The 25,718-nt window shown below is 54.7% G+C and overlaps 8 protein-coding genes across 8 annotated transcripts; 4 read left to right on the forward strand and 4 right to left on the reverse strand.

Moving 5' to 3' along the window:
- Window positions 1-20: 20 nt before the first annotated feature.
- Window positions 21-1,041, reverse strand: med-6 (Mediator of RNA polymerase II transcription subunit 6; the record flags this gene model as incomplete). The annotated part of the gene is made up of 2 exons (XM_037319877.1): window positions 21-557; window positions 613-1,041. 2 exons carry the CDS (start codon window positions 1,039-1,041, stop codon window positions 21-23), a joined length of 966 nt encoding a protein of 321 aa, XP_037181010.1.
- A 377-nt stretch (window positions 1,042-1,418) lies between these two features.
- CGCA056_v004623 (Multiple myeloma tumor-associated protein 2-like protein) lies at window positions 1,419-2,180 on the forward strand (the record flags this gene model as incomplete). The annotated part of the gene is made up of 1 exon (XM_037319878.1): window positions 1,419-2,180. One exon carries the CDS (start codon window positions 1,419-1,421, stop codon window positions 2,178-2,180), a length of 762 nt encoding a protein of 253 aa, XP_037181651.1.
- A 232-nt stretch (window positions 2,181-2,412) lies between these two features.
- On the reverse strand, window positions 2,413-3,606 carry hus1 (Checkpoint protein hus1; the record flags this gene model as incomplete). The annotated part of the gene is made up of 4 exons (XM_037319879.1): window positions 2,413-2,439; window positions 2,488-3,319; window positions 3,401-3,506; window positions 3,564-3,606. The coding sequence occupies 4 exons, from the start codon at window positions 3,604-3,606 to the stop codon at window positions 2,413-2,415; spliced, it is 1,008 nt and encodes a 335-aa protein (XP_037181650.1).
- Window positions 3,607-4,823: 1,217 nt separating this feature from the next.
- Window positions 4,824-5,393, reverse strand: CGCA056_v004625 (uncharacterized protein; the record flags this gene model as incomplete). The annotated part of the gene is made up of 1 exon (XM_037319880.1): window positions 4,824-5,393. The coding sequence occupies one exon, from the start codon at window positions 5,391-5,393 to the stop codon at window positions 4,824-4,826; it is 570 nt and encodes a 189-aa protein (XP_037181649.1).
- A 1,245-nt stretch (window positions 5,394-6,638) lies between these two features.
- On the reverse strand, window positions 6,639-7,287 carry CGCA056_v004626 (uncharacterized protein; the record flags this gene model as incomplete). Its single annotated transcript, XM_037319881.1, has 4 exons — window positions 6,639-6,643; window positions 6,719-6,774; window positions 6,841-7,187; window positions 7,273-7,287. The coding sequence occupies 4 exons, from the start codon at window positions 7,285-7,287 to the stop codon at window positions 6,639-6,641; spliced, it is 423 nt and encodes a 140-aa protein (XP_037181006.1).
- Window positions 7,288-10,852: 3,565 nt separating this feature from the next.
- Window positions 10,853-16,085, forward strand: sepA (Cytokinesis protein sepA; the record flags this gene model as incomplete). The annotated part of the gene is made up of 2 exons (XM_037319882.1): window positions 10,853-14,441; window positions 14,491-16,085. The coding sequence occupies 2 exons, from the start codon at window positions 10,853-10,855 to the stop codon at window positions 16,083-16,085; spliced, it is 5,184 nt and encodes a 1,727-aa protein (XP_037181648.1).
- Window positions 16,086-17,753: 1,668 nt separating this feature from the next.
- Window positions 17,754-23,130, forward strand: CGCA056_v004628 (uncharacterized protein; the record flags this gene model as incomplete). Its single annotated transcript, XM_037319883.1, has 2 exons — window positions 17,754-22,888; window positions 22,938-23,130. The coding sequence occupies 2 exons, from the start codon at window positions 17,754-17,756 to the stop codon at window positions 23,128-23,130; spliced, it is 5,328 nt and encodes a 1,775-aa protein (XP_037181004.1).
- Window positions 23,131-23,955: 825 nt separating this feature from the next.
- Window positions 23,956-25,434, forward strand: CGCA056_v004629 (Vegetative incompatibility protein HET-E-1; the record flags this gene model as incomplete). Its single annotated transcript, XM_037319884.1, has 1 exon — window positions 23,956-25,434. One exon carries the CDS (start codon window positions 23,956-23,958, stop codon window positions 25,432-25,434), a length of 1,479 nt encoding a protein of 492 aa, XP_037181003.1.
- Window positions 25,435-25,718: the final 284 nt, after the last annotated feature.

Genomic DNA, 25,718 nt, shown 5'->3' on the forward strand with positions numbered 1-25,718 from the left:
CGTCTGGACCGCCCCGCCACCTATGACGGAGCAGGCGTCGTACCCGGCGTCGCAATCTTGCTTTTCTTCCTCTTGGGCTTCGGCATGCTCGGCGTCTTGGGGCTCTTCTCCCCCTTGCCGTCCTTCTTCGCCTCCTCCGCCAGCTTCGTGTTGATGCCAGGCTTCTGCGGCTTCTGGGACGCCACCGGCGGCGGCGGCGGCACGATTTTGCTGTTGTCCTTGCGCCCCGTGCTCGCGAAGTGGAAGTCGCCGGGCCTGCCCGTGATGGGGTTCTCGTCAAAGTAGTCCCCGCCGTGGCGCATGTGAATCGCGAAGGATTCCTCTGCCAGCCTGTCCAGCGCGGCGGCCTCGGTTTCCTTCTTGTTGTTCGTGGACTTTGCGGCGGCCCCGTTGGAGGCGCTGCCGCCGTCGGGCATTGGCGTGCTGGCTGCTGCATCTTCCTTGTTCTTGGAGAGGTTGGTCGTGGGTTGCGTGTAGACGTGGCCCAGGGAGGGCGTCCACTTTCGCACGCTGTCGGCGGCGGGCAAGACTTTGCGCATCGAGTCTGCTATCGTTTCCTGTCCCCCAGTCAGCGTTTGTTCCTTGGCGCGGTGGGAGCTCTCTGCGACCTACGATTTTGGAGCTCAGGATGTCACCCAGCGTGGGCGCCTGGTAGATATTCTCGTTGCAGACGAAGTAGTACGCCAACGGCTTCGTCTCTATCCTGTTTCTCTCCGGGTTCTTCTGTCGCATCTGCTTCACGATCACCCACACGCCCGTGCCCGTGACCATGTCGGCAGGCGCGTGGAGGACGCGGAACTCCAGCCCCGTCATCTTGTCGAGCTCGCCCTCGAAGGCCTCGCGGGTGGACAGGTTTCTGAGAAGGGCCGGGTTGAACATGGCCTGGTTCGTAATCACGGCATTGTTGGACTGGCGGTCGAAGAAGGGCGACTCGGCGAAGTAGAAGAGAACGCTGTTGGAGTGTATGCCCTGCATGCCGGCCGCGATGAAGGGAGAGCTCCATTGGATCTCGTCCAGGGGAGGACCAGCCGGGTTCGCCATTTTCGAATTGGTGTAGCTGTTGTTGCGCGAGACAGTTCCGAGGTGATGCGGCGTAGGGACGGGAGTGGTGAGGTTGTTGAATGTGGGAACTGGTCCGCGGAGCTGGCAGAGCCGCAGTGTGCACGGAAGACGGGAGCTCTTTTGTATCGTGGGGCCGGAGCTTGTTGGAATTGAACCTGCAGGGAAAGCGGCAGGCACCTGACAGGGGTTATTTTTGCGGGACGGAACGGCGCCATCACGTGAGACACATGCCTGCCGGTCCGACCTCCCGGGTCAGAGACTAAATCATCGACAAACAACTGCCAGACAAACACTTATCCCAATCTGCCCTCGACCTTCACATACAACGATCGACTGCCAATAAAACCAACCTCAAAATGGACCTCCTCTCGAGTGTCCGCAAATCAGGCTCCCGCGGCGGCGTCAACTTCTCCTGGGACGAGGTCGCCAACTCCAACCACCGCGAAAACTACCTCGGCCACAGCCTCAAGGCCCCCGTCGGCCGCTGGCAAAAGGGCCGCGACCTGAACTGGTACGCCAAGGCCGACGACGATGCCAACGCTGGCGACAGCAACGAGACCCCCGAGGAGCGACAGGAGCGCGAGCGCCGCGAGGAGGTGCGCAAGATCAAGGAGGCCGAGGAGGACGCGCTTGCACGCGCGCTGGGCCTGCCCGTCCCGCAACGTGACACGTCGGGCGCGAACGCGGTGGAGGTCAGCGGGTCGAGGGGCATTGGCGCTGCGCCAGCACCGGAGCCGCAGCAGGAGCAGAAGGGCGAGCTTGTGGTCAAGGAGAAGAGGGAACGAAGGGACCGAGGAGATCGAGGCGACAGGGATAGAGGTGAAGACCGGGAGCGGAGACGACGACACCGGAGTCGCAGCCCGAGACGGGAGAGAAGGAGAGATGACGAGAGGAGGCGGAGCCGTGAGAGGGGCGGAGACGAGCGACGGAGGAGAGAGCGGGACGGCGATAGGGACAGGGACGGCGAGCGACCCAGGGATCGTGATGAGGATCGGGAGAGGCGGCACCGCAGGAGAAGTCGGAGCCAGGAGCGCGAGCGGAAGGAGCACCGACGGAGGAGCAGAAGCAGAGAACATCGGCACAGGGATCGAAGGCGCAGCCCTGATGAACGCCGTTAAGCTTTTGGTCTTCTAAGAAACTTGCATGATACCCTACTATTGTCTTATAGCGAGTGCACGACTGCAAAAAACACGCACGACTAAGATTGCAGCATAATCATCTCATTGCTCTCACAACGCTCTATGCCCTGTTTACTATTCGTGCATGCAAATATTTGGGTCCTATACCCCAAGTCAGAGCTGGTATCTTTCATCGTACTATATCAACGCCAAACTCCAATAGCACCACATTTTACAAGCTGAACGATCCGACATAGTACTGTCAAATATTAGCAAGTTGCCAGTACCGCATGAATCACAATCTTACCGTGAGGACCGCCTCATCCGCGCCCGCATCGTCATACTGCGGTACATAGACGTAAAGAATGAGAGCGTGCTCATCCGCAAAAGCAGCAACAACTCTCCCTTCAAGTCTACCCACACTCAACACTCTACTCCAATCCTTGCCGTCTACTCTCACAGTCGCCCACTTATCTGGGCCAGCCTCCTTGAACTTGACACTAGGGTGCTCTTCAAGGGGCATATCGATCTGCGCCGCGTCCAGCTCCGGATTCACCAGACCGCTCCACGTCGTAGACACGTTCACGCTCTCAGTAACAATTCGTAACCGCAGGCTTCCAAACATGTTGGCGCTCAGCTCAAGCTTGGGTCCCGCGCGGGAGGTACCTGACGACGTAGCCAGCTTTGTAAACCTGTCGGAGATGGCCTTGAGCTGGAGCAGAGGCGGCATCGTGATGTGAACATCCGTCTCGCGCACCGTGGGCTGCATGATGGTCTCGACCGTCTCCGGGTGCAGGACGCGCACGGGGATGTCCTGGGTGATGATCTTCTCCCTCTCATGGCGCAGAGACGTCAGGTGTTCCGGCATGAAGCCCTCATCGTCGTCAAAGGGGTCGTTCTCGAGCCCCGCGTAAGCTGCACTGCGGCCTGCCCCGGAAGTACTTGTGGTTGTGGTGATGGTCATCGACAGCACAGGAACGCCATCCTTCTTAGTTAAGCGCAGTGAGGCCGACGTGCTGTAAAGAGCGGACCTCAGCGCGCGCTGGAGCAGTGCCAGTGGCAGCTCTAGGTTGATGGTGTTGTGCTCCTCCGCAGACTGGATGTGATAGCTGTCGAAGATGAAGTCCATGGGCAGGGTTCTGGGGGGCAACACAGGGGTCGGTTAGTCAGTCAAGCTCAGATGCCGTGATACTGTAAACGAATGCGAGTTTTGAGCTTACGACCAGACTTGAGACCCGGTGTCGGGAATAACAGTGAAGCGTGCCGTGTCATCGTCGAGTCGCACCCAGGCGATTTTCTCCAGTGAGCTGAGAGCGGCGGTAAACTCTAGATGGGATGATGTCAGCGGTGGTTTCCATAACGCGAAGGGGCGAGTGGACGCACTGGAGAAGGTACGGATATTCTTCAACTCCGTCTTGAACCGCATATTTGAGGAGGGAGGCGATAGGCCCAGGCCGATCGATTAATGCAATGGCAAGGGCGTTACAGAAAATAAAAAAACAAGGCCTATGATGAATGACAAGGCAGGGTCGCAGGCGAGGTATGTTGGTCGCAGGAAGCTAGCTAGTTGCCGCTTTGGGGTGAGGGTTGGGGGAACGCGTAAAGTGGTGAGAAAAGACGCGATCCGCGCCCCCTTCCCCAAGTGCCGTGCGGATAGTGCTGGGCCACAGTACACAGCTGGCGACCTGCCATTCCATGGATGCTGCTGCGTGCCAGCGCGGGTGGCGCTAGGGGCCCCCATGGTGAGGATAGCGGATGCCTGCAGGCCATGCCGGTCCACTGCAGCACGGAACTCTCTAGCGCGGGGTAGGCCCCGGTTAGCGGGGCCAGATTGGGAAGCCTCACCCCATTCACAGTTCGCGCCTACCCCGCCATCACCTGAGGTCCGCAGCTTGAGCGAGCGATGTAGCTGGTTTTCCGAGTCGGCCACTTGGACAATACCGAGCGCCTTCATAGCTTTTTGCTCGAGTCGAGGAGGGATGCCGGAAAATCGGATGTCAGTGACGTTGCTTGGTGTGCATGCGGTGTGATGGGGGGCAGGGAAGATGGGAAAAGATGAGGCAAGTCTAGCCCTTTTGCTCGGCGAGTCTTGCTGGGCTCGGCGTGTATTAGTCTGTCAGTCCGAATACTTGGGAGAATGAGTTGAAGGCCACAACAGAAACAGGATACTGGAGGCGACGAAGCAAAGAACGAGGGATGATAGATCAAAGTCAGAAACTGCTCGGTGACTGTGAAGTTGATAAACAGAATAGGAAAGGTTGTTCAATATCAAGAGTTTACCAAAAGCTCACTCGTAAAACAAGACCAATGAAATAAGTTAAACATCATAATATAAACCTTTAGAATTTCTCTGCTGATTGATAAGGTATGGACAAATGAAATCCGGCTGCTGTACCATCTGCTGTTCCGTATAGCCTCTGAGGCTTTCCCGTTCGTCATGCTCCTAAACAAAATGTCTCCTTGCCCGCGTAATTGAAGCGTGGCCGACAACCAAAAATCGAGGCCACCGACATGATGCTCAACCATAGTCATCCGCTGAAAATGCCGTCGTCTCTCCTAAATCGACATTGGAGGATCAGTGACAATGTCCGTCCCGCAGCTCGCGTTATCGTTTACTCATTCGCCGTTGTAGGTCCACCGTTCTCATTTCTTCGTTGACTTAGACGCAGACGCCTTCCTTTCCTCCGCCGAAAAGTGTTCCGTCCATTTCTTCTTCCATACCTCGCGGTCCTCCCAAGGCTCTTTCGTGGGCGTTTCTTCCTGCTCTTTGGGCACCTCCTGCGGGATGGATGCCATGTTGTGGTCGAGGGAGTGGATGAGCGAGTTGAGTCGCGGTAATAACTGCCCTCTTAGATATTTCGAGGTCTTGCGCGATCGTTGTAGTTGCGTATGGCAAATCTCGCACGGCATCCAGCCCCAGTACATGTAGTTGCGCACCGGCTTCATCGTCGGCACCACGGGATGTCCGCAGTCGCATCGCATGCTGACCCGGCACCACGGGCAGTGAGGCTCATCGACGCTCGCGACGCCTAGCCAGTGTTGTATGCAGTCACCTCCGAAGCGGTGGCCGCAGGGCAGATATCGCCATATCTCGCGGTCGCCCTCCTCCTTGGCCTCGCCGACTTTCTCGTAGCATATTGCGCAGCAGGCATCGTCGGCGGCAGGATTAGATGCCATTTCCTGCTTACGCATGACAGACTTGAAAATGTTCATCGTCGCCGGCAAAGGGGACGGCGGTGCACAAAACCGCGTATAAGAAGCAATCGAAATTCGAAATTGGAAGGCAAGCAAATTAGCCAAAGTGGCGTTCGCGTTCGAGTGTTCCGGACCAACCGCGTCCTTTGTTCACTATTTTAGTCGAAACGGCGAACTGAGATGTAATGTACGACAAAGAGGACGAAGACCATGGCAGAGAGAGACTGCCAGTATAGGAAGACACTGACTTTAGCAAAGCTAATCGTGCCTTGCAGATGGCACGACATTGACCTCGCCGTTAGACCGTTCCGGATTCTTGACAAGGTAGGCCATGTCTTGTTTAAAAGCAAGGTGCACGGAGCGCTACCTTAGGTGAAAGGTGTGCCGGCGGCTTGCTAGGCTATGCTTGACATGTGCGCTGGCAGCATTTAGTCCGACCTTAAGGGAACATCAAGCATTGGCTGTAGTCGTGTGACGCTTGTCAGAAGGAATGCATGCCCCTCTCTCTGGGTAGGGGCCGTTTCGGTTTCCTGCTGACCTCCTCTACAAATTCGATGCGCACCTCGCTTTCGAGCAGCGCATGCGTTCTGGTGGGAAGTGAGACGCGGCGGGGGGAAGAGAAACAGAAGAGGCTGGTGTAGGTGAGGTGAGGTGAGGTGAGGTGTGATGCGTGTGGGTGAGTGAGCCAAGCGGCAAGGCCGTTCAGATAGCGAAGGAAGAAACACGAACGGCTAGCCTGGGCAAGGCGGGAGAGACATGCAGGACGGAAACACGGGCGCCTGAGCGGTGCTTGTTTCGGAGGGGTGATAGCGCCTGACTCCCACGACTCCCATCTGAGCCATACACAGACGAGATTGAACGAGACAGGCCGAAAAGTGAGGCAGTGGTTAGAGTTCAGCTGATGTCCAACTCAAAGCATTGAAATGTATGCGCATCTTGGCCACCACTGTCGCCACCTTCTCCCGCGAGCTTCCGCAAGAACAGCAGCAACCAGAAACATGCAGAAAGAACACCTTCATGGCAGAAACCGATAGTGCATCGGCTCCGGGATCCGAACGACGAGAGTGTAGGTGGTCAGTCCGGAGTGTGGATGGACGATGACAGTCTGACTTAGATCGGCCAACTGAGCCGAGAGTTCCAACCTGTTCACTCAGTCCAATGTCGCATGCAATGCAAGGCGGAAGAAACGTGTCCAGTGCGGCAGCCGATCTGTCTCTGCCTCATGGTTTTCAGCTGAATATTCAGTTTCTGTCTCGTGGTCAATCAGGCTGTGAGTAACTGGTTTAGCAAGGCTGATGTGCGTATTAAGACTGATGACTACCGCCAAGATCCAGCCCCATTACGCTCGTTATTATCGTCGTCACTGTCATCGCTGTCATCTCTGAAACCTTCTTCCAGGCTGACAGTGACGTATGTTAGCATGCCGCGAGGATGCTGAAGTGGAAGCGAAGGGTGCTCAACTCACTCTCTGCTTAATCTCCGCGTGCTGTCGTGCCTGCTCCGCCGAGTATCGTCTGACATTGCCCTCCGCGTCTCCTCTCCAACCTCCCCCAGCTCTTCACCATCTTCGTCATCGGAAGCGTCGGTCGCAACGACGAGACGCTCGTGAGCGTTCCGGCTCCACGTAGAAGGCACCAGCATCCTCGCAATCCTATTCTGGATGCGGTGGCGTAACGAAACGGTCGAGGTCGATATCGTGTCAATGGGCAGGTACTGGCTGTAGCGACTCCGCCATCTGCGCCATAGCGGCAAAATCACATATGTCGAAACGAGGAACAGGATTAACGAGATGACGGCGGGAACGATTAGGGTCTGCAATTAAAACGAAGCTCGGTCAGCTCACGGAACGAAGGGATTACGCGGGGGAGGTTGAGGTCGTGGGTTGGAAGTGGCGCACCTTGATCACAGACATGGTGGCGCCCATGACGGGCTAGTTGCGAGATGAGGAAGGGCGGCCGTGAAAATCAACCCTGAGCCTTTATTTGATATCCAGATTGTTGGGTTTTCGCAAGCCGTGGCGGAAGAAATTCGCCAACGCGCAGACGAAGGCTAGCAAAAAGCCTGAGCCAAAGCTGGACGGCTGAGGCAGGGCTAATTGCTGAGGTAGCCTCGCCAAGATGCTGGGCGCGGGCGCGGGTGAGAGCGTGTGCGGATAAGGTACCTAGGCGACTGACGTGACGCGGAGCGAGGTGCCTGGCGACACGCAAGCGGCAAGCACTTGGTTGCGGCCGGCGCCGGGCTAGACTCAGTCCAATGTCTGTCTGGCAGGGGCAGGCACGGTGGGCTACCTCATCAAGCTCAGGTAAGCAACGTGAGCTACAGCGTACCCGTAAGTGCCAACATGTCGTTGAAGCAATGCTTCGAAATCTAGTTCATTCTGAAAGATACTGAGAGCCATACCTATTGGCACTATTCACATGAGCTTGACTGAGGTGCACTAGCAAGATATCTAGTGAGATCTTGCATTTTGAGCGGTTGGCTCTATGGCTAATAACGGCCTCGTAAACAGTGGAGGAGGCCCGTGTGAATACCTGAAAGATATCCGTACCCTTCGCCCGGGAACCCAAGATTTCTTATCTAAGCTCGTAAGCGAAGGCCGAAGATAAGACACGTGCGTCTGGGGATCGCCATCTCATAGTGTGTCCTGAACTCGTGCCTCCGTGCTGATGTTTGACGGCGTAGGATTCGTTCCTTTTCTCTGTTTCTGTTCCTGCAGCGGCAAAGCATCGCTTGGTGAGAGATCCGGACTCATACGACCACGGCCACAGAACGATCTGGAAGGACGCAGGGACCAACAATAAACCAAAGAAAATACGGGAAGAGACAGGCAGTCGTTCGTCGTCGTCGTCATGGTCGAGGTCGAGGTCGAGGTCGAATTCTTCCAAGATTCCCATCAATATCGCTTAAAGTGCTGGGCCGTAATGGTGGGAACCCCGGAGAACATTGATGCCAAACATAGACAGGTACCCCCGCCGCCAGCTTTGCATGTGGAGGTACGTGGTTCGAGACCCCTTCAGTGCTGCTCGAAATGGAAGGCTGCAAGCAGGCATTGTTATTGGGGGCTCAGGGGTCTTTTTTAGCCTCAGCACCACAGCGAAGGGTGGACGGCGCTCGGGGGCCCTCTGCTGAACCGTCCACCAGATGGACTCCCACACTGCAGCGACTTCACCCAATAAAACCGGGTTTAGGCAGGCGGATACCGAACCCGCAAGGAACCGGCGCATCCACGACTGACGAATGTGAAGAAGGGAAACGGGGTTCGGTGCGCGTGAACTTCTGAAGAGCAGCAGCTGACGGACTGAGCCGCCGAACTCTCGATCTGATTTGACCGAAGAAAAAAGCACGTCAAGGACTCAAGCTCCAGCTTGACGTGCGGCGGGCGACTTAGCTTCCAGGCTTGCAGATGCCGATGGCGATCTTTGGCGTACGCGGTTTGGCTCGCCCACGGACTTGGATTTATCTGGTCCGTTCTTGGTCTGTTCTGGCTGTCCGGACTCTGATCTCTGCCAATGTTGGCGCCGGTCTTTGGTCGCTCAATTCACCCAACCCCTGAGAGGCACAGCAAGCCCAGCATTGCAGTGGCCTCCCTTCCCTCCCCTGCGTCAGTAGGTCAGGTAGGTATGCAAGAGGTAGCATCGCATCAACGAGAAGCCAATATCGAATATCGAAAAGTCCCGCCCGATTGCCCCAGTGCTCCAGCGTCCCGCAGACCACAAGTCAAGCACTTGCAGCGACTGCAACGACTGCGCCAACAATATCTCCACCGTTGGCGCCGGATCTGTTCAAGCTTCCGTATTACGGCGCATTCAAAGTGCGTTTTTGGGAGTTGAGGCGTCGTTCATCGCCCACAGTCCGAGGCGCCGATTCCGTTTCTTTCGCTTTCCTCCTCGCCTCGCCGTGACTGTGACACTTGACACATGCGTCTTTTTGCTTTCACCATCTCGTGTTTCTTTCTCGGTTGACTCTGCTTTTGCCTCGCTCGTCCCTCCGCATTCTGCTCCATTCCAACTGTCACTGCTGCAACGCTTTGGGTCGTTGGTGGCCAAGTCAACCAATACCTTACTCCCGACACACACAAAGAACGAGTCTGGACTTCGCGGTCGGCACCAATCTTCACCTCGCCTTACGTACCCGTCCTCCCGCCGCCCTACGTACCCAGAACGTCCCCCTCCCCCCCCAAAACGCTCAGGCGGTTTTCGCAAAAGGAACTCGCACATCTGCTGCCCCTGAAGTGTCAAGTCAATCGCGGCCCCTTGTCGAGCCCCGTTTCATCAGGGGACTCCGCACTTGCACCGTCGTCTTCGGTCTTGTCCAGTCTTTACGGTACTGTCACGGCCTTGCCCTGCAGACACGAGAGATATACACTGAGAAACAGAGGGCAAATACCACTCAGAGAGGGAGAACGGCAGAGAGCGTGCGCGCACACACGTCCACTCCTTCGTCTTCCCCTCCCCCATGTTTGTCGAATTTCCCTGATCAACGCCGCTGGGCACTAAAACTGGTAGTCAACTGCCGTTCGCCAGCGAACGCCCTCTTCCCGCCTAAGGCTCAACAAGCATCGGAGAGCATAGAGACGGCTAAGGGATTCAGGAAGGTGTGCCTGTGTTGAAGGAACGAACTCGCGCCTCGAGGATCCAGCTGCCCGTTTCCCCCTTCCCTACCCTCACGTGGGAAACCTTGACCTCAGCCCAAAACACATACGGCAATCCCCGTCGCCGTCCGCCGTCAAGCTTACCTTTCATCGCCAACCTGCCAGCAACAGGAGGCCATCAGCCTGCCACCAGCCTTGCTTTGCGAGTGCCTTGCCTCTGCTCCGCGACACAGCTACACTCCTTCGGACAAACCTGACCTGGCCTTGGATACCCGGCAGCCCTCAATCGCACACGTTGTGACACACCACCTTCTTTTTTTTCGCGACTCGATCTTCAAGAGTCGTTTCCATTTCCTATTCAACCCCCCGCGGCCCCATCCACGCCGGTCGCTCATCTAATTCGGCGCTTACCCAACGAAACAACGCGCAAGACTTGAGCGACCGTTTCGACAGTCTCTCTCTTTCGCCAGTCCGCCCGGCAGCGACTTGTCGCATTCCCAGGGCGACGAAATGTATGTCCATTGTCCGCGTCCACGCTCGCTGTGTGTTCCAGGGGTTCCCCTCCCCGCCAATCCCCGTCCCCGACTCCCAAACCTCTGTCTGCTTCGATCCAAACTTGGGCAGAAGACATGCTAAAACATAACCGATTCATGCGAACAGAGATCCAACGCGCCACATTTGCAGAGACACATCCCCACACCTACCAGAGGGCTCCACGTTGACGGGTAGAGCTTCAATCATGCGACCGGCCTTGGCCACCATTCTCGCCCGAACTACCCAGTCCCGTCAGTCTTGAACCTGAAGATACCGTACCCTTACGCACCGATCGAGCCTTACGTGAGAGGACCAGGTGTTTCACCTGCCTCCCAGTCCACCCTCGCCCACCATGTCTTCCACCGACAAGTCGAGGCAGTCCTCGGGAGGGAAATCTTTCTTCTCGCGGAACAGGAAAGATAAACGCAACACCAGCGACGAAGGCCGCTACTTGGCTGGAGGCGCCGACAACTTTGATACCGCCAGCATACACTCCCGTGCCTCTCGACACCACCGCGATTCGTCTTCCGTCTCAATCGACCAGTTCCCCGACTCCGGCCTGTCGGCTGGGCCAATGACCAGTATCCCCTACGAAGCCGTACCCGATTCTCGATCCCCAGTACCGGTCGAATACTTGCCCAAGCCCGACCAAATCGCGCTGCTGCGCGGCGGCCCTTCGCCACATCATCTCAACAAAGGTGGTGACTTTCACCAATATCCCAACTTTGATCCATCCAGCATGGCGGGCGGATCGAGTAGTTCGCGGACTCCGCAGTCGAACATCACAATGGCGAGCACTGGTCGCCAGACGCAATACCAGCAGTGGGGCCCAGGGCCGGCTCGCGTTAGCATGGCGAGCACAATCAATGGGTCCCACAACCCCAGATACGATTCGTACATGACATCGGGGGGTCGAAGTTCCGCTGACCAAGCCAGCATATTCTCATCAGGTAATGGAGGCACCTTAGACAAGACCGCAAATCGCTCATCAAGACCAGCACTACCCAGTGCTTCATCGCAGAGTTCCTATTCCTCGCACACGTCCTATAGGGACTCGTCACACCCATCCTCGCACCGACTGACAAAATTTCCCGGCATGGTTCCGACTGGACACGATGGCTTCCACTTCCCCCGACCGGACAACGACGACATCATCAACCAGATGTTTCTGGCTCTGATGCAGAAGAGAGGATGGCACAATTTACCCGAACAGGCTCGCCGCCAAATGGTTGCTTACCCGCCCGACAAGAAATGGACGTTGCTTTACCAGGACCGGTTGACCGAGTGGCAAGGAGAACAAAAGAGGAGGCAGACAGCAAAACCGAATCAATACGCGACTCCGGAAATCTTGGTGAACTCGGACGAGGAAGGATCGCCAGAATGGTACGTCCGACGTGTAATGGATAACAGCTTGGACACGAAGGGCCTGGGAAGTCTGGAGGTCAACCTCAGAACGCAACAAATAGGATGGGTCAAGCGCTTCATCGAGTGTCAGGGTCAGGTCGCGTTGACAAACGTGTTGATGAAGATCAACCGCAAGACCGCCCTCGGACCGGCACCAGACCAGAAGGCTGACAGGCATTTGGATCGCGAATACGATATCATCAAGTGTCTCAAGGCCTTGATGAACAACAAGTTCGGCGCCGACGATGCCCTCGCACACCAGCAGGTTATGATCGCACTCGCTACCTCGCTTATTTCTCCGCGTTTGACAACACGAAAGCTGGTCAGCGAAGTCCTTACGTTCCTGTGTCATTGGGGAGAGGGCGAAGGCCACTTGAAGGTTATCCAAGCCCTTGACTCCGTCAAAGCTCAGCAAGGAGAAAATGGCAGATTCGACGCCTGGATGCGACTCGTCGAAGTCACCGTCGATGGACGAGGAAAGATGGGCAGTCTGGTAGGAGCCAGTGACGAAGTCCGGAGTGGTGGTATCGGCATGGAGAACCTGTTGATGGAATATGCAGTCGCTACGTTGATTCTCATCAACATGATTGTCGACGCCCCTGAGAGGGATCTTCAGCTGCGGATGCACATTCGCGCGCAGTTCACAGCATGCGGCATGAGGCGAATCCTCACCAAGATGGAGTCGTTCCAATACGACCTCATTGACAAGCAGATCGAGCATTTCCGGTCCAACGAGGCTATCGACTATGAGGACATGCTGGAGAAGGAAAACAGCAGCATCAAGGACAGCGTCGAAGGAGAAGTCAAGGACCTCAACGACCCTGTTCAGATTGTTGATGCCATCCAGCAACGGTTGCGGGGAAGCAAGACTCAGGATTACTTCATCTCAGCACTCCAGCATTTGTTGCTCCTTCGTGATAACGATGGCGAAGAACGACTGCGGACATTCCAGCTCGTGGACTCCATGCTCAGTTACGTGGCCATGGATCGGCGTTTGCCGAACATGGACCTGAAGCAGAGCCTCAACTTCACCGTTCAGAGTCTATTGGACAAGCTGCACACGGATTCCGAAGCCCGCCAGGCCTTGGACGAGGCCGTAGAGGCAAGGCAAATTGCCGATGCTGCTATGGCTGAGAGAGACGAGATGAAGGAGAGGATAGAGCTGGGAGCTGATGGACTTGTGGCGAAATTGCAGAAGCAACTGGATGAGCAGGCAAGGTTTATTGATGCTCAACGTCGCCAAGCCGAGGGTCTCAAGGCTGAGTTGGAAAACATCCAGACGTTGCGTCAGAAAGAGGCTCAGCGTTATGAGTTAGAAACGAGAGAGCTCTACCTGATGCTCCGCGATGCGCAAGATGTGGCTGCATCTACTGCCATCAAGGGTGCTGGCAGCAAGCTCGGAGAGGAAGACCCGGCTAAGATGCAAGGAATCCTGGACCGTGATCGTCTCATGGAGCGTCTGCAGATGCAGATTGAGCGACAGAAGACACAGTTCAAGTTGGAGGGTAGAGTATGGGGTGAGGCAGTCGGACCATCTGACAGACTTCGTGCTCTCCGCGAGGAGATGGACGACAGCGCCATGGCTGGTTCCGGACCTGGCACGCCGCCTCGAGACTTCACCAACAGCATGCTTGGCAGCGTCAACCGCAACACCAAGATTGCCCGCAAGCCTGTCCAGGGCCGTGAGCTTGTCGAGGGTGAGCTGCTCGAGACCGAGGAATATGAAGATGAAGATGGCGTTGTCTACGAGAGACCCAGAGTTGTCGAGATCCGCCGCCCCGTCATGGACCCCAGCCAAAAGGCTGGCCTCTTTGGCGAGATGGCCGGCAAGGTCAAGAGATACGATGCCGACAGCGACTCGGAGATGGGCGAGGGTGCCACTACGGGTCCCTCTCACCCCAGTCTCGAATCAGGCTCGCCCATCACGCCCGCCGAAGGAGAGCCTCCCAAGATCCAGGTCACCGGTGCTGGGGCGCCACCTCCGCCACCTCCCCCGCCTCCTATGCCTGGTCAAGCCGGTGCCCCTCCGCCGCCACCGCCTCCCCCGCCCATGCCTGGAATGCTTTCGCCGACCGGTGCCCCCGCTCCGCCGCCTCCTCCTCCGCCCCCGCCTATGCCCGGGGCTGCTGGCGGACCCCCTCCTCCTCCGCCCCCTCCGCCAATGCCTGGTGCCGCCGGAATGCCTCCTCCGCCACCTCCTCCGCTGCCTGGAGCTATCTCTGGACACTTCTTGTCACAAGCTACGCCCAACTTTTCCTCCGCGCCCTCTCTCGGCCTGCCTGCAGTTCGCCCGAAGAAGAAGCTCAAGGCTCTTCATTGGGACAAGGTCGATTCTCCTATGACAACTCACTGGGCTGCGCATGCACCGTCCGCTGAGGAGCGCGAAGAGAAGTACATCGAACTGAGCAAGAAGGGTATCCTGGATGAAGTCGAAAAGCTCTTCATGGCCAAGGAGATCAAGAAATTAGGGCTTGGTGGTGGTGGGAAGAAGGACGACAAGAAGCAGATCATCAATGGTGATCTTCGCAAAGCCTACGGTATGTGTTTTGCGTATTTGAATGTGTCCGCGATGCTAACTATTGGTAGAAATTGCGTTCGCCAAGTTTTCACAATATTCTGTTGATAAGATTGTGCAAATGATCATCCACTGCGATAAGGACATCTTGGATAACCCCGTGGTCATGGACTTCTTGGGCAAGGATGACCTTTGCAACATTCCGGACAATACGGCTAGGCAGTTGGCTCCCTACAGCAAAGACTGGACAGGTGCCAACCCGGACAAGGCGGACCGCGAACAAGACCCTGCTGAGCTCACCAGACAGGACCAGCTTTACCTGTACACTGCCTTTGAGTTGCACCACTACTGGAAGGCCAGAATGCGTGCTCTGTCCCTGACTAGGAGTTTCGAGCCAGAGTTCGACGAAATTACCGATAAGATGCGTCACGTTGTAGGCGTATCTGAGTCTCTGAGAGACTCTGTATCCCTGATGAATGTCCTCGGTCTTATTCTGGACATTGGAAATTACATGAACGACGCGAACAAGCAGGCTCGCGGTTTCAAGCTGAGCTCCTTGGCCCGTCTCGGCATGGTCAAGGACGACAAGAACGAGTCCACCCTGGCTGATCTCGTCGAGCGTATCGTCCGCAACCAATACCCTGAATGGGAGGACTTCTCCAATGACATTTCTGGAGTCATGGCTGCCCAGAAGATCAACATCGAGCAACTTCAATCCGATGCCAAGCAGTACATTGACACCGTCAAGAATGTCCAGATGTCGCTCGACGTGGGCAACCTGAGCGATTCCAAGAAATTCCACCCACAGGATCGTGTGAGCCAGGTCGTGCAGAGAATTATGAAGGATGCAAGGAGAAAGGCCGAGGAGATGTCGCTATACTTGGAGGAGATGATGAAGACCTACAACGACATCATGGTCTTCTATGGCGAAGACCCTGCAGACGAAAATGCTCGCAGAGACTTCTTCGCCAAGCTTGCCATGTTCATCGGCGAGTGGAAGAAGTCCAGGGAGAAGAACATTAAGTACGAGGAGCAGCGCAGACGCAACGAGGCTTCCATGAAGCGGAAGCACCAGCAGCTCAACGTCGCAGGCGGCAAGGTGGAGGGTGCGCCTCCCTCACCCTCAAGTGCTGGAGCCATGGACTCTCTGTTGGAGAAGCTACGTGCTGCTGCGCCCCAGACGCGAGACCAGAGAGATCGCCGCCGCAGGGCCAGACTCAAGGATCGTCATCAGGTGCGTATAGCATCTGGACAAAAGATTCCCGATCCCGACGAAAACCCGGAAATCGAGGCAAACCTGGCACAACCGCCCAAGGAGAACCCCATTGACGAGGATGGCAACCTCCTCAGCCCGGGGCTATCGTCACCGAGAGAAGGCGGCGAAGACGACGTTGCCGAGCGTGCTGCCATGCTCCTCCAAGGCATGCGCGGTGGAGACGGGGCGGACGACGCCGATCCCGAGAAAAGAGAGAGCCTGCGGCGCTCGAGGAGGCAAACGGCCGAGGAAGAGCGGCGGATGAGGAGGCGCAGACGTGAGAAGGCTTCTTCCACCAATACTGCCGCCATCAGCGAAGGGGGCGAAGGGGAGACGACTGTGACGGAAGCCTCGAAGGAGGAGGAGATACCCACGACACCCTCTGTGGAGAACACACCTGTAGAATCATGAGCCCGGATCTCATGTGGGAGCCACACCAGTCGTCCATATATACAAACTACGTAATGTTTACTTTTTCGAGGAAACAAAAAAGCATCCAGGGCGGGGGGAACAAAGGAGGCTATGCCCAGCCCCTGGAATCCCCTTGACCCAAGTCGCAACCGATCTGGACTACAGAGGGATACCAAAGGCAAGCTGAGGGAGCAGGAAAATCGGGAGGAGCATGCCACACAACGCCATCATCGTCATCATCAAGAACCCTGCTTTTGCTTTCTTTGCAAATCTTTTTCTTGTGAATCTATATGGAGAGGCGAGGAGTCAAACGAAAGCATTGCTGCATTATTTTGCGCTACTGCATTGCCCACTACCATTGCTTGTTCTGCTGGCTCGTTTATTCTCTCTTTCTTCTTATATTGAAGGACACGCACACGCGCATTGTGTGGAAATGGGATGCTGGGATCCAGCTGGTCTTTGGATTGGCATTCTGTTCTTTGCATGTTGTGGCGATTGGTGGTGGGATGGATGGGTGGAAGGCGTGGTATGGTATGGTATGGTATGGAGCTGTTTGTTTGGAGGTCGATGGATCATGTAAGCGGACTTTTGTCAGGAGAGATGTTGAGATATCAACGCATTACTTCAAGTTTTGTGACACTTTAGATGGCGTGATGTGAACTATGTGTCTGATGTATTGAGAGGAAGTTGAAGACGCAATGCTGATTGTGGGTGTTGTTGAACTTGCACGTCTTACTGTACCCCAAGATAGGTCCTGGCATATAGATGGTCTTCGGCGACGAAGATCCAGTTGTCTTGACCTTGATAGACCAAGTCAAACAGGACGCTCAAGAACTTATCAAACTAGCCTGTTATGCAAACATCTTGTCTCTTTACCTAAAATTACATAGCAAATCATGGGAAACGCTGAATCAGGTGTGAAAGTTGCATTCAAGTGGTAAGACAGCGGAGTTAGCGGGGTTTGTGGTGAGCTGGGCGGTAAGGCGAGGTGTGATCCAGGGTCCTGTAGGGATCAGGGGTACACCTGTGGCGATTTTGCTAGGTGCTGTTTTCTTATCAGAACCCGATATGATTGGCCTACGTGCATGAGGAACGACCGGGGGATGCGCAAGTAAGACGGCAGCCTTGAGCCCCAAACCTTCCAAGTAAGACGCGTTTTAGCGGGAGTAGTAGGTCCACTCTTCCTCGGTTTAGGGAGGTGTGGCAGGTGCAACTGCGCTGGAAGTGACAGACCTGGAGGTCTCCACGCTGTATCTGCGAACTCAATGACGACGTCCACGGTGAAGGCGGCCATAACCTTTTGCCATCTTCCTCACCTTTACGATCTTTCACCGACCCTTTGTCCCTAAGGTACCTCGAGGCTTCGTTGTCCTCTTCGCGAGTCTTTCGATCCGATTCTTTCGTTGCATAAGCGAAACGCGCGGTTCCGTCTCAGCTTTCCCCGGTTTCCTCGACTTTCCTCCCATCTCACCGACCTCGATCGCCACCTTTCACCTCATTATCATTCGCCGACTATAGATCAGTCCCGCCACTTTCGCTTCCTATTAGACCTACATGGTGTAGACCATCACAGCTTCGAGAGCCTGCTTCGACCCTCATCTTCACCCGTACCGAGCTCCCCGACCATGAGCTTGTGCCCCGCCTAAGCAAGCCGAGACATACCCCACGATGGATTATTCGCGGCTCAAGGCTGCGGCCTTGCAGGGCGCTGAGGACGAGGAGGCCGTCACCGTCGATACCAGAGCCTTGATCGACAAGGTTCTCGCGAGATACTCTGGCGAGTGGACGACACTGCGAGAACTTATCCAGAACGCCGCCGATGCGCAAGCAACCACAGTCAAAGTAAAATGGGAGACGTTGCCCTCCACCTCCGTACCGCTCCCGAACACAACGAACCGATCCGAGATCCTCAAGCATGTCATTTCGAACCATACACTGCGGCGCCTCGTCGTGGCGAACGACGGTCAACCCTTCACCAAGACGGATTGGGGTAGACTGAAGAGAATTGCAGAGGGAAATCCCGACGAAACCAAGATTGGTGCCTTTGGTGTTGGTTTCTACAGTGTCTTCGCCGACTGCGAGGAGCCATTTGTGAGCTCAGGAAACGAGGCCATGGCGTTCTACTGGAAAGGCAACGCCCTCTTCACCAAGAAGTCCACCCTGCCCCAAGAGCAGAGCAGCGGTGACACCACCTTTGTCCTGGACTACCGTAATTCGACAACCCCTCTGCCGAACCTACTCTCTGTCAGCCAGTTCCTGGCCACCAGTCTTACATTTGTTGCCCTACAACATGTCGAGTTCTGGATCGATGACTACAAGATTCTGGCCCTCCACAAGAAGACGTCTCCGAGCATGGATGTGCCCATTCCTAGGGACCTTGAGACACGGACGAAGGAGGGATTAATGAAAGTCAGTACGGTGGAACGTACCAGCACACAGATCGACGCTGCCGTGATGAGTGCTGCTGGATGGAAACCGAAGGCTGTTGCTGCGAAAACGTCCGAATCCTACGGCATGAGTTCTGAAGTCCCTTCGCTCAGAAGCTTCTTCTCCAGATTGACCTCTTCGGCGACACAAGCAACCGCCAAAGGCAAGCAGCAAAGAGAGGAGGCCGCAGCTCAGGAAGAGATTAGTGAGGATGTGACTAAGATTTCTACGTCAACCATTTTCCTCCGAGTCACGACTGCAGCGGTCAAGACCCATGTGTCGTCCTCCTTCGCCAGTGAGTTGGAGCGAGCAACAAAGAAGCCGCCCCCAAAGACCACAAAATTGGCCATCCTCACATCTTCTTATGATGAGACTATGGCATCGGAGAGCTCGCGCTCTGCTACTATTTCAAAGTCTGTCGACGTGTTCGCGTCAGTTCTGCCGAGCAAAAAGCCGGGTGGCCGCATCTTCATTGGTTTCCCCACCACGCAGACAACCGGTGCAGGTATGCACATTTCCGCTCAGTCGGTAATCCCGACTGTGGAGCGTGAGGCGATCGATCTCAACGCTCGTTGGGTCAGAACCTGGAACATCGAGATGCTCCGAGCTGCTGGCATTATGACGAGACTGGCCTTCATCAACGAGATGAGTGATCTAGACTCGAAGGTTAAGAGCATTGCCGGCACGGGATCGAAGCTGTCTGCCGCGGACGCCGCAAAGCTCATGCCTGAAGCACTGCATATTCTCAAGACTTTCACGTTCTCTGATTCCACACCAAGCGGTCATGTCGCACAGATTTTGGAAGAGTCATTCTGGACTGCCTTCAAGAAGGCCTCTATTGAGATTTTCTCCTCTCGTGGCGTTTTGTCGACAACCAAGGTCCGAATTGGTTCTGACGAACTTGCCAAGTTTGTCGACACCATTCCTGTTGTTCCCAAAGAGCTGATGGAGAACTCGTTCGTCCGCAAGTTGATCGACTTTGGGCTTATTAGTCCCATTACTGTCGATGATGTTCGATCTGAGCTTGAGGCCAAGGCAATGAACAAGGAGCAGCTGATCAACTTTATCAACTGGGCCGGAAAGAAAGCCCTCAATGGGGAGCTGGATCCTCCCAGCAAAGCCAGACTTCTGGATGTCGCGGTTGCGACAGTAAGTGAGGACGGTGGTCAAGGCGAAATTATCGCCCTTGGCACCATCACAAACTACCAACTGGCGAACAAGATTCCAGCGAATCTGCCAATCCCTCCTACAACTATCCCTCTGGCGTACACGAACACTTGCACCGCTCCTGAATTGCAGGCTCTTGGCTGGGACCCTCTTGAAGTTGTGCCATGGCTCCGGTTCCTCATCGAGACCAGCTCGAGCAAGCCCGATGAGCAGAACATTAAGAAGTCAGCCAAGTTCGCTGTTCAGATTCTGACAGTCTTGTCCAAGAACTGGGACAACACCAGCCAGAGCTCCAAAGCCACCATCACAACTCTTCTGCAGGCTCATACTGTAATGCCTACGAAGATGGGCATGAAGAGGCCAACGGAGGCCTTCTTCCCCACCGTCAAGCTTTTCGATGACTTGCCTATCATCCAGGGTTGCCAGAGTCTGAAGGACAAGTTCTTGTCAGCCATCGGAGTGCGCAAGACAGTCGACTTGGATACCATTTTCTCCAGACTTCTGAGCCCATCAGCTGAAGGCGGTGTCCAGAAATGGAGTCACATGGAACTTGTCAAGTATCTCGCGTCTGTCAGGGATGACATTCCTGCAGAAGATATGAGAAAGCTCAAGGAGACACGGTTCTGCCCCGCGGAAGCCGGGCCGAGGGGAATGGAGCCAACTAAGGGAAGCACTCAACTCTACAAGGTGTCGGAATTGTTCGAGCCTAAGGACACTCTGAGAGTGCTCCAACTGCCCATTCTGCAATGGCCTGGCCCACCTGGAAGTTTCAGGGCCAACAGCAACGAGGGACGATTCCTGGCAATCTTGGGCTTACGGCCTTACCCCTCTGTTCCCGAAGTGGTGGAAATGATGTGCTCCAAGGACGCAGAGCTTCGGACCTGTGCAATGACCTACTTCATCGCAAATCATCATATCAACGGATATGGTTCCTTCAACCTTGCCGACAGTCGTAGAGCTTTCTTGCCTCTACAAAATGAGAACAGATTGGTGACACCGGCTGCTTGCTTCACAAACGAGGGCGCAGCAATTTTGGGCTTCGATATCCTGAAGAAGGAACTCCATGTGCATGCGAACAAATTTGGTGTTGTTAGAGATCCGCCCATCGCCGAGTGTGTCTCCCGCCTGCTAGCCAAGCCACCTCAGGACCGTCAAAAGGCCATCGCTCTGTTCGACTACTTTGCTCTGCGTATCGGAGATCTCGGCGAAGGCAGTTTGGCCAAGCTGCGCGACGCACCGATTGTTCCAGTCAGTCGGCAGGCTCGAGAGGGCAGTGAGAAGTCTGGCTCTTACGTCACCCACATCAGCCCGAAAAGATGCTACCTTGGGACTTCTGCGACTTACGGCAATATCTTTGACTTTGTTGACTTTGGCACCAATGCCAACACGTTTCTCTTCAAGTGCGGAGCCAAGAACGAACCTACAAAACCCGAAATTGCGAACCTTGCTTGCAGCGAGCCAGCTCGCTTGCTCAGCATCTTGCAAAGCCCGGATAAGTACCTCGCTTTGCTGAAGTCGTTGGCCGAGAACTGGGCTACGCTCAAGAGAGATAAGGAGTTGGTCAGAAAGATGAAGTCGTCGCCTTTCCTCCTCGCCGCCAAGGAGATCCCGTCTCCGAACAAGGATAGACTTGTTGACATCGACGATGACGACGCAGACGCACCCATCAAGCAATACCAGCTCGCTGCGGCCAGTCGAATTGTTGTTCTCGACGATATCATCAGCTACCGTCTTTTCAAGGATTACTTGATCACAGCCCCTGAAGAAGAGGTCCTCGAGGATTTTTACCATCAACTGGGTGCCCAGAACTTGAGTTCGCTGGTAGAGGAGGAAGTCAGAATTGGACCCCATGCCGACAAGCAAGATCGAGCAGCCAAGTTGCGGAAGCACGTGTTGGAGCGCTCAAAGATTTTCCTCCACGAATACGCCAATTACCGCCGAGATTACATCAAGCGTGATGCCAAGTGGCTGGAGAAGAGCTTGCAAGTTGAGCTTGTACGCTCTGTTGCGCTGCGTCGTTCACTCAGGGGCCACAGCCAATCACACACGGAGAAGAGATCTGCTGCCAGCGCTCAGTCAGGTTCTAGCTGGATCTTGTACGTCGCTGCTGACGGACAACCCGACATGTACCAAGTCGGACAGGCCATTTGTCAGCTCCTCTTGACGAGACCTAATCAGCAAGCCTACCTCTTCTTCGAGCCGTTCCTGACACTCGATCTTCTCGGCTTGCGAGCTCGTGGATACAACGTAGATCGTATTTTGCGAGCAAAGGCTGCTGAGGCGAGAATCGCCGAGGAGGAGCGCCGTAAGGCACTCGAAGCGGAGCAGAAGCGCATCCAGGAGAGGGAGCAAGAATGGGGTCAGCAAGCAAAGGCCGCCGAGGCTGCTCGACAGGTCGCGAATAGAACTCCAGAACCTGTCATGCCAGGCTCATTCGGAGCCGACAGCCCCGAAGAATCCCACAAGTTGCCGCCCCCGCAACCGAACCGGAAGAGCAAGAGCTTGTTCTCGAACCTCTCACGTCGCTTCGGTTTCGAAACGAATGATGACGATGAGGCAGAGGATCAGCTCCAGAAGTTCATCGACAAACCTCAAGAGAACCATCAGCACGGAGCTTCAGGGCAGCCTAGCAGTAGCAGCGGCAGTGGCTCGAACAAGGGCAAGGATGATGGACGTGTGACCAATCCGGCCACTGTTGGTCAGAACCTCCTCAACGCCATCAATTCGACAAGAGCACACGACTCGAATAGCGTCTTCTCGCCGCCTACAGTGAACGAGGTCAAGGAGCAGGCGACATACTGCGACAGCACACCAGCACAGAACATTGTGTTCGCTGCTGAGGCATCAAATACTATGAAGGTTTTTGTTTCCAGGAATCTCTCGACCGATGCGGGTCAATTCTTGTCGACATATCATAGCGCCATCAACTCGTTCGCCTCTCTTCTTACTGAGGTGGGCGGCGTCTACTCCCTCTCTCCGCGAGTCCTTCACATCTTCTACGATGAGTCGGGTTCCACCATCGCATTCAACAGCAACGGCAGTGTTTTCTGTAACCTGCGCTTCTTCCTGCAACTGCATGCCGACAAGCTCAGTAGATCTCAGGGAGGCGAAGGAAAAGCTGAGGCAGGCGTTTGGTGGTGGGTTGTGTTGGCTCATGAGCTGGCGCACAACTTGGTTCAGCCTCACAACTCGGACCACAGCTACTACACGTATGTCGATTCGTTTCCCTTTCCTTTGAGTTGCACTAACATTTTACAGGGAGTCATTCATCCAGCAATACTTCGCCAAGATGGTAATGAAGACGGCACAGTGGACCCAGCAAGCTGCTGCTGCTCCGGCCGCACCCCTTGCTCTCCCTCCCGCACCTTCCCAGCCGCCATCGGCCCCTCCTTCGTATCAAGAGAGCAATAGACAAGCGCCAGGAAACGCACGATACACTTTGTTTGATTAGAGGTCGTCTAGAAGACACAGGGCACGGTCATCAGCACGTCGTCGACATTGGCAACGGCATCGGGATCCCCAGACTTAGACTCCTATTTGATGACCACACGGTTGCCTTGGTTTGTTTCTTGCGTTGTAGGAGTTTGGCAGCACGAGGAGGGCATTTGTACATTTTAAGAGAATACATTACTACATTCAACTCTATTGGTCATATGGAAACTGTACACATCATGCAAACCCCTCTCGCATCGCTGCGCCCCCCGATCAGCCTGATTGGCGCAGCACCTGCAGCCTGATTTTCCAATTCCCTTGCCCTTCTTTTGACAACCCCCCGTGCAGGCTTTATCACCTCGCAAGTCGCATTGAGGGGCATTGACAGTATTCAACCTTTCTACGATATTCTCCACCAAGTCTCTGTTTCCGACGGCACATTAGCAGACGACTGTACCACTCTACCTGTTGCCCAGAGCAGCTCGACGCTATGAGGCTGATCGACGTGAAGACGCTTGAGCTGAAGGAGTTATTTGACGATAACGTTCCCCGATATGCGATTCTATCCCACACCTGGGGACAGGAAGAGGTCTCGTTCCAGGATCTCTGTTGGCTGAACGACTACGAAAACAAACGACTTGAACCCACTTCCCTGCCAGCCCTCATATCTCGAACTCATAAACGGCGGAAAGAAAAAGCACCCGCCATATTTCGTCGGTCGGGGTTCGAGAAGATCGTCCAAAGCGCGCGTCTAGCGGAACAAAAGTGACTGCGGTATCTGTGGGTTGATACTTGCTGCATCGACAAGTCGAGTAGCTCCGAGCTCTCGGAAGCTATAAACTCGATGTTCCGCTGGTACAAAGAGTCAGCCGTCTGCTTTGCGTTCTTGTCAGATGTGCGAAGCCGGGCTCGCACACGATGTTTGTTCGGAAACTCTCGCTGGTTTACTCGAGGCTGGACCCTTCAAGAACTCATTGCGCCTCGGGAGGTCCTTTTTTACGACAAGCATGGGAACTTCACTGGAAGTAGGTCATCGTTATCAATCAAGATTCAAGATATAACCGGCATCCCCATTAAAGAGCTAGAGACCAAGTTACTTCATAGGTTTGCTCCCGCTGTGAGATTAGGGTGGGCAAGAAAAAGAAACACATCACGCAAAGAAGACATAGCATATTGCTTGATGGACATTTTCGGCATTACTATGCCTCTCCTCTATGGCGAAGGAGGAAAAGCCTTTGTACGATTACAGCAAGAGATTATCAAAGAACACAGAGGGCAAAGCCTGTTGGCTGGGGGTTACAACGAGTCGCCGTTGATTCGCAGCACGTTCGCTCCATCGCCATCCTACTTTAGAAACTTGGACATGACGGATTACCCAGGTGAGACTTTCCACCTGAACAACAGAGGGCTCGAAATATCACTGCGAATATTCCAACTTCCAAACATCGGTGTTGGATCGATTTCGGACAGATACGATGTTCACTATGCAGTGTGGGAGGTTAATGTTTACCCACGACTCGGTTTCAAGAATTTCTCAACGCATCGCCTCTGCTTTCCATTACTGGCTTCGTCGACTGGTTCAAAGGGGACAAATGATGAACAGGAAATGATTCAACTTCCTTCTCGACCTGTCGTGATCAACGCTGGGCACGTCCCTAGAGGAACAGCCCACAGGAAAGTATTGATATTAGGACCTAAGATTCTCGACTTCTTTCGCAACAACTTCCTCAGGGTGCGCATACAGTTGACCGATTTATACAAATTCCTTCCATCGGCGAGGTTGGTGGAAGTGTTTCCACCGGCAGCTAATATAGGGTTCGAATCTATTCCAGGTGCATTTGCAACGCTGAGTCTATCTGTTGGAGCGAACCGCAATTATGGCACTCATATCTTCCGTTTCTTGGTTCCTGGCAACATCAGGAGCACGAATATGGAAGGAGATCGATCAATGCACTTTGCGGTGATTCTTGGCCCCTATTCTGCCGCTGCCGCCACCGAAACCACCTTGGGAAAGCCTGGGCCAGAAGTCATTGTGTCTGCGATTGAGTGGATGGATCACTCAAAATCTCCAGAAAGGAAAAGTGACAGACTTCAGGAAGAAGCGAAGCGGTTCTGGTCGCTAGTTGACGCTTTTATGGCGGGTGTTCCATTATTGGATGCAAAGATATGGTTTGACAAGCAAGTTCCCTTTTTTGTCGGTGGAAGGCCGTTGTCAGCGGCAACGACTCTTAAGTCGGGCGTTTTTCTTAATAAAGATCGTCCAGAGATCACTGAAGTTGGGTTTTCTCTGGGAAAAGGCAAGAATCAGGTTGATACCAGATAATCATTAGGGCATTTCCACTACGTCGCAGTATCGTTCGACAAAGCCTCCAGCAATTCACTCCGCCTAAACTTGCGTGTAATGGGATTTCAATGAAAAGTCCAAGTTCTTTACCGATTGCAGTCAAAAAAAAAAAAAAAAACCAAAAAAAAAACCGACCTCGAGCTTCGTGATGGTGGTAGTAAAACATAGCTGAATAGATTGTCGAAGGAAAATACCGTTCAGAGTTCGAATGCGTATTACTGTCATATACAGCTATGTTACTTCACCCCGTGCCCCCTAAGCCC

Source organism: Colletotrichum aenigma (assembly GCF_013390185.1).
Source record: "Colletotrichum aenigma strain Cg56 chromosome Unknown KSG_Cg56_contig03, whole genome shotgun sequence".
NCBI lineage: Eukaryota > Fungi > Ascomycota > Sordariomycetes > Glomerellales > Glomerellaceae > Colletotrichum > Colletotrichum aenigma.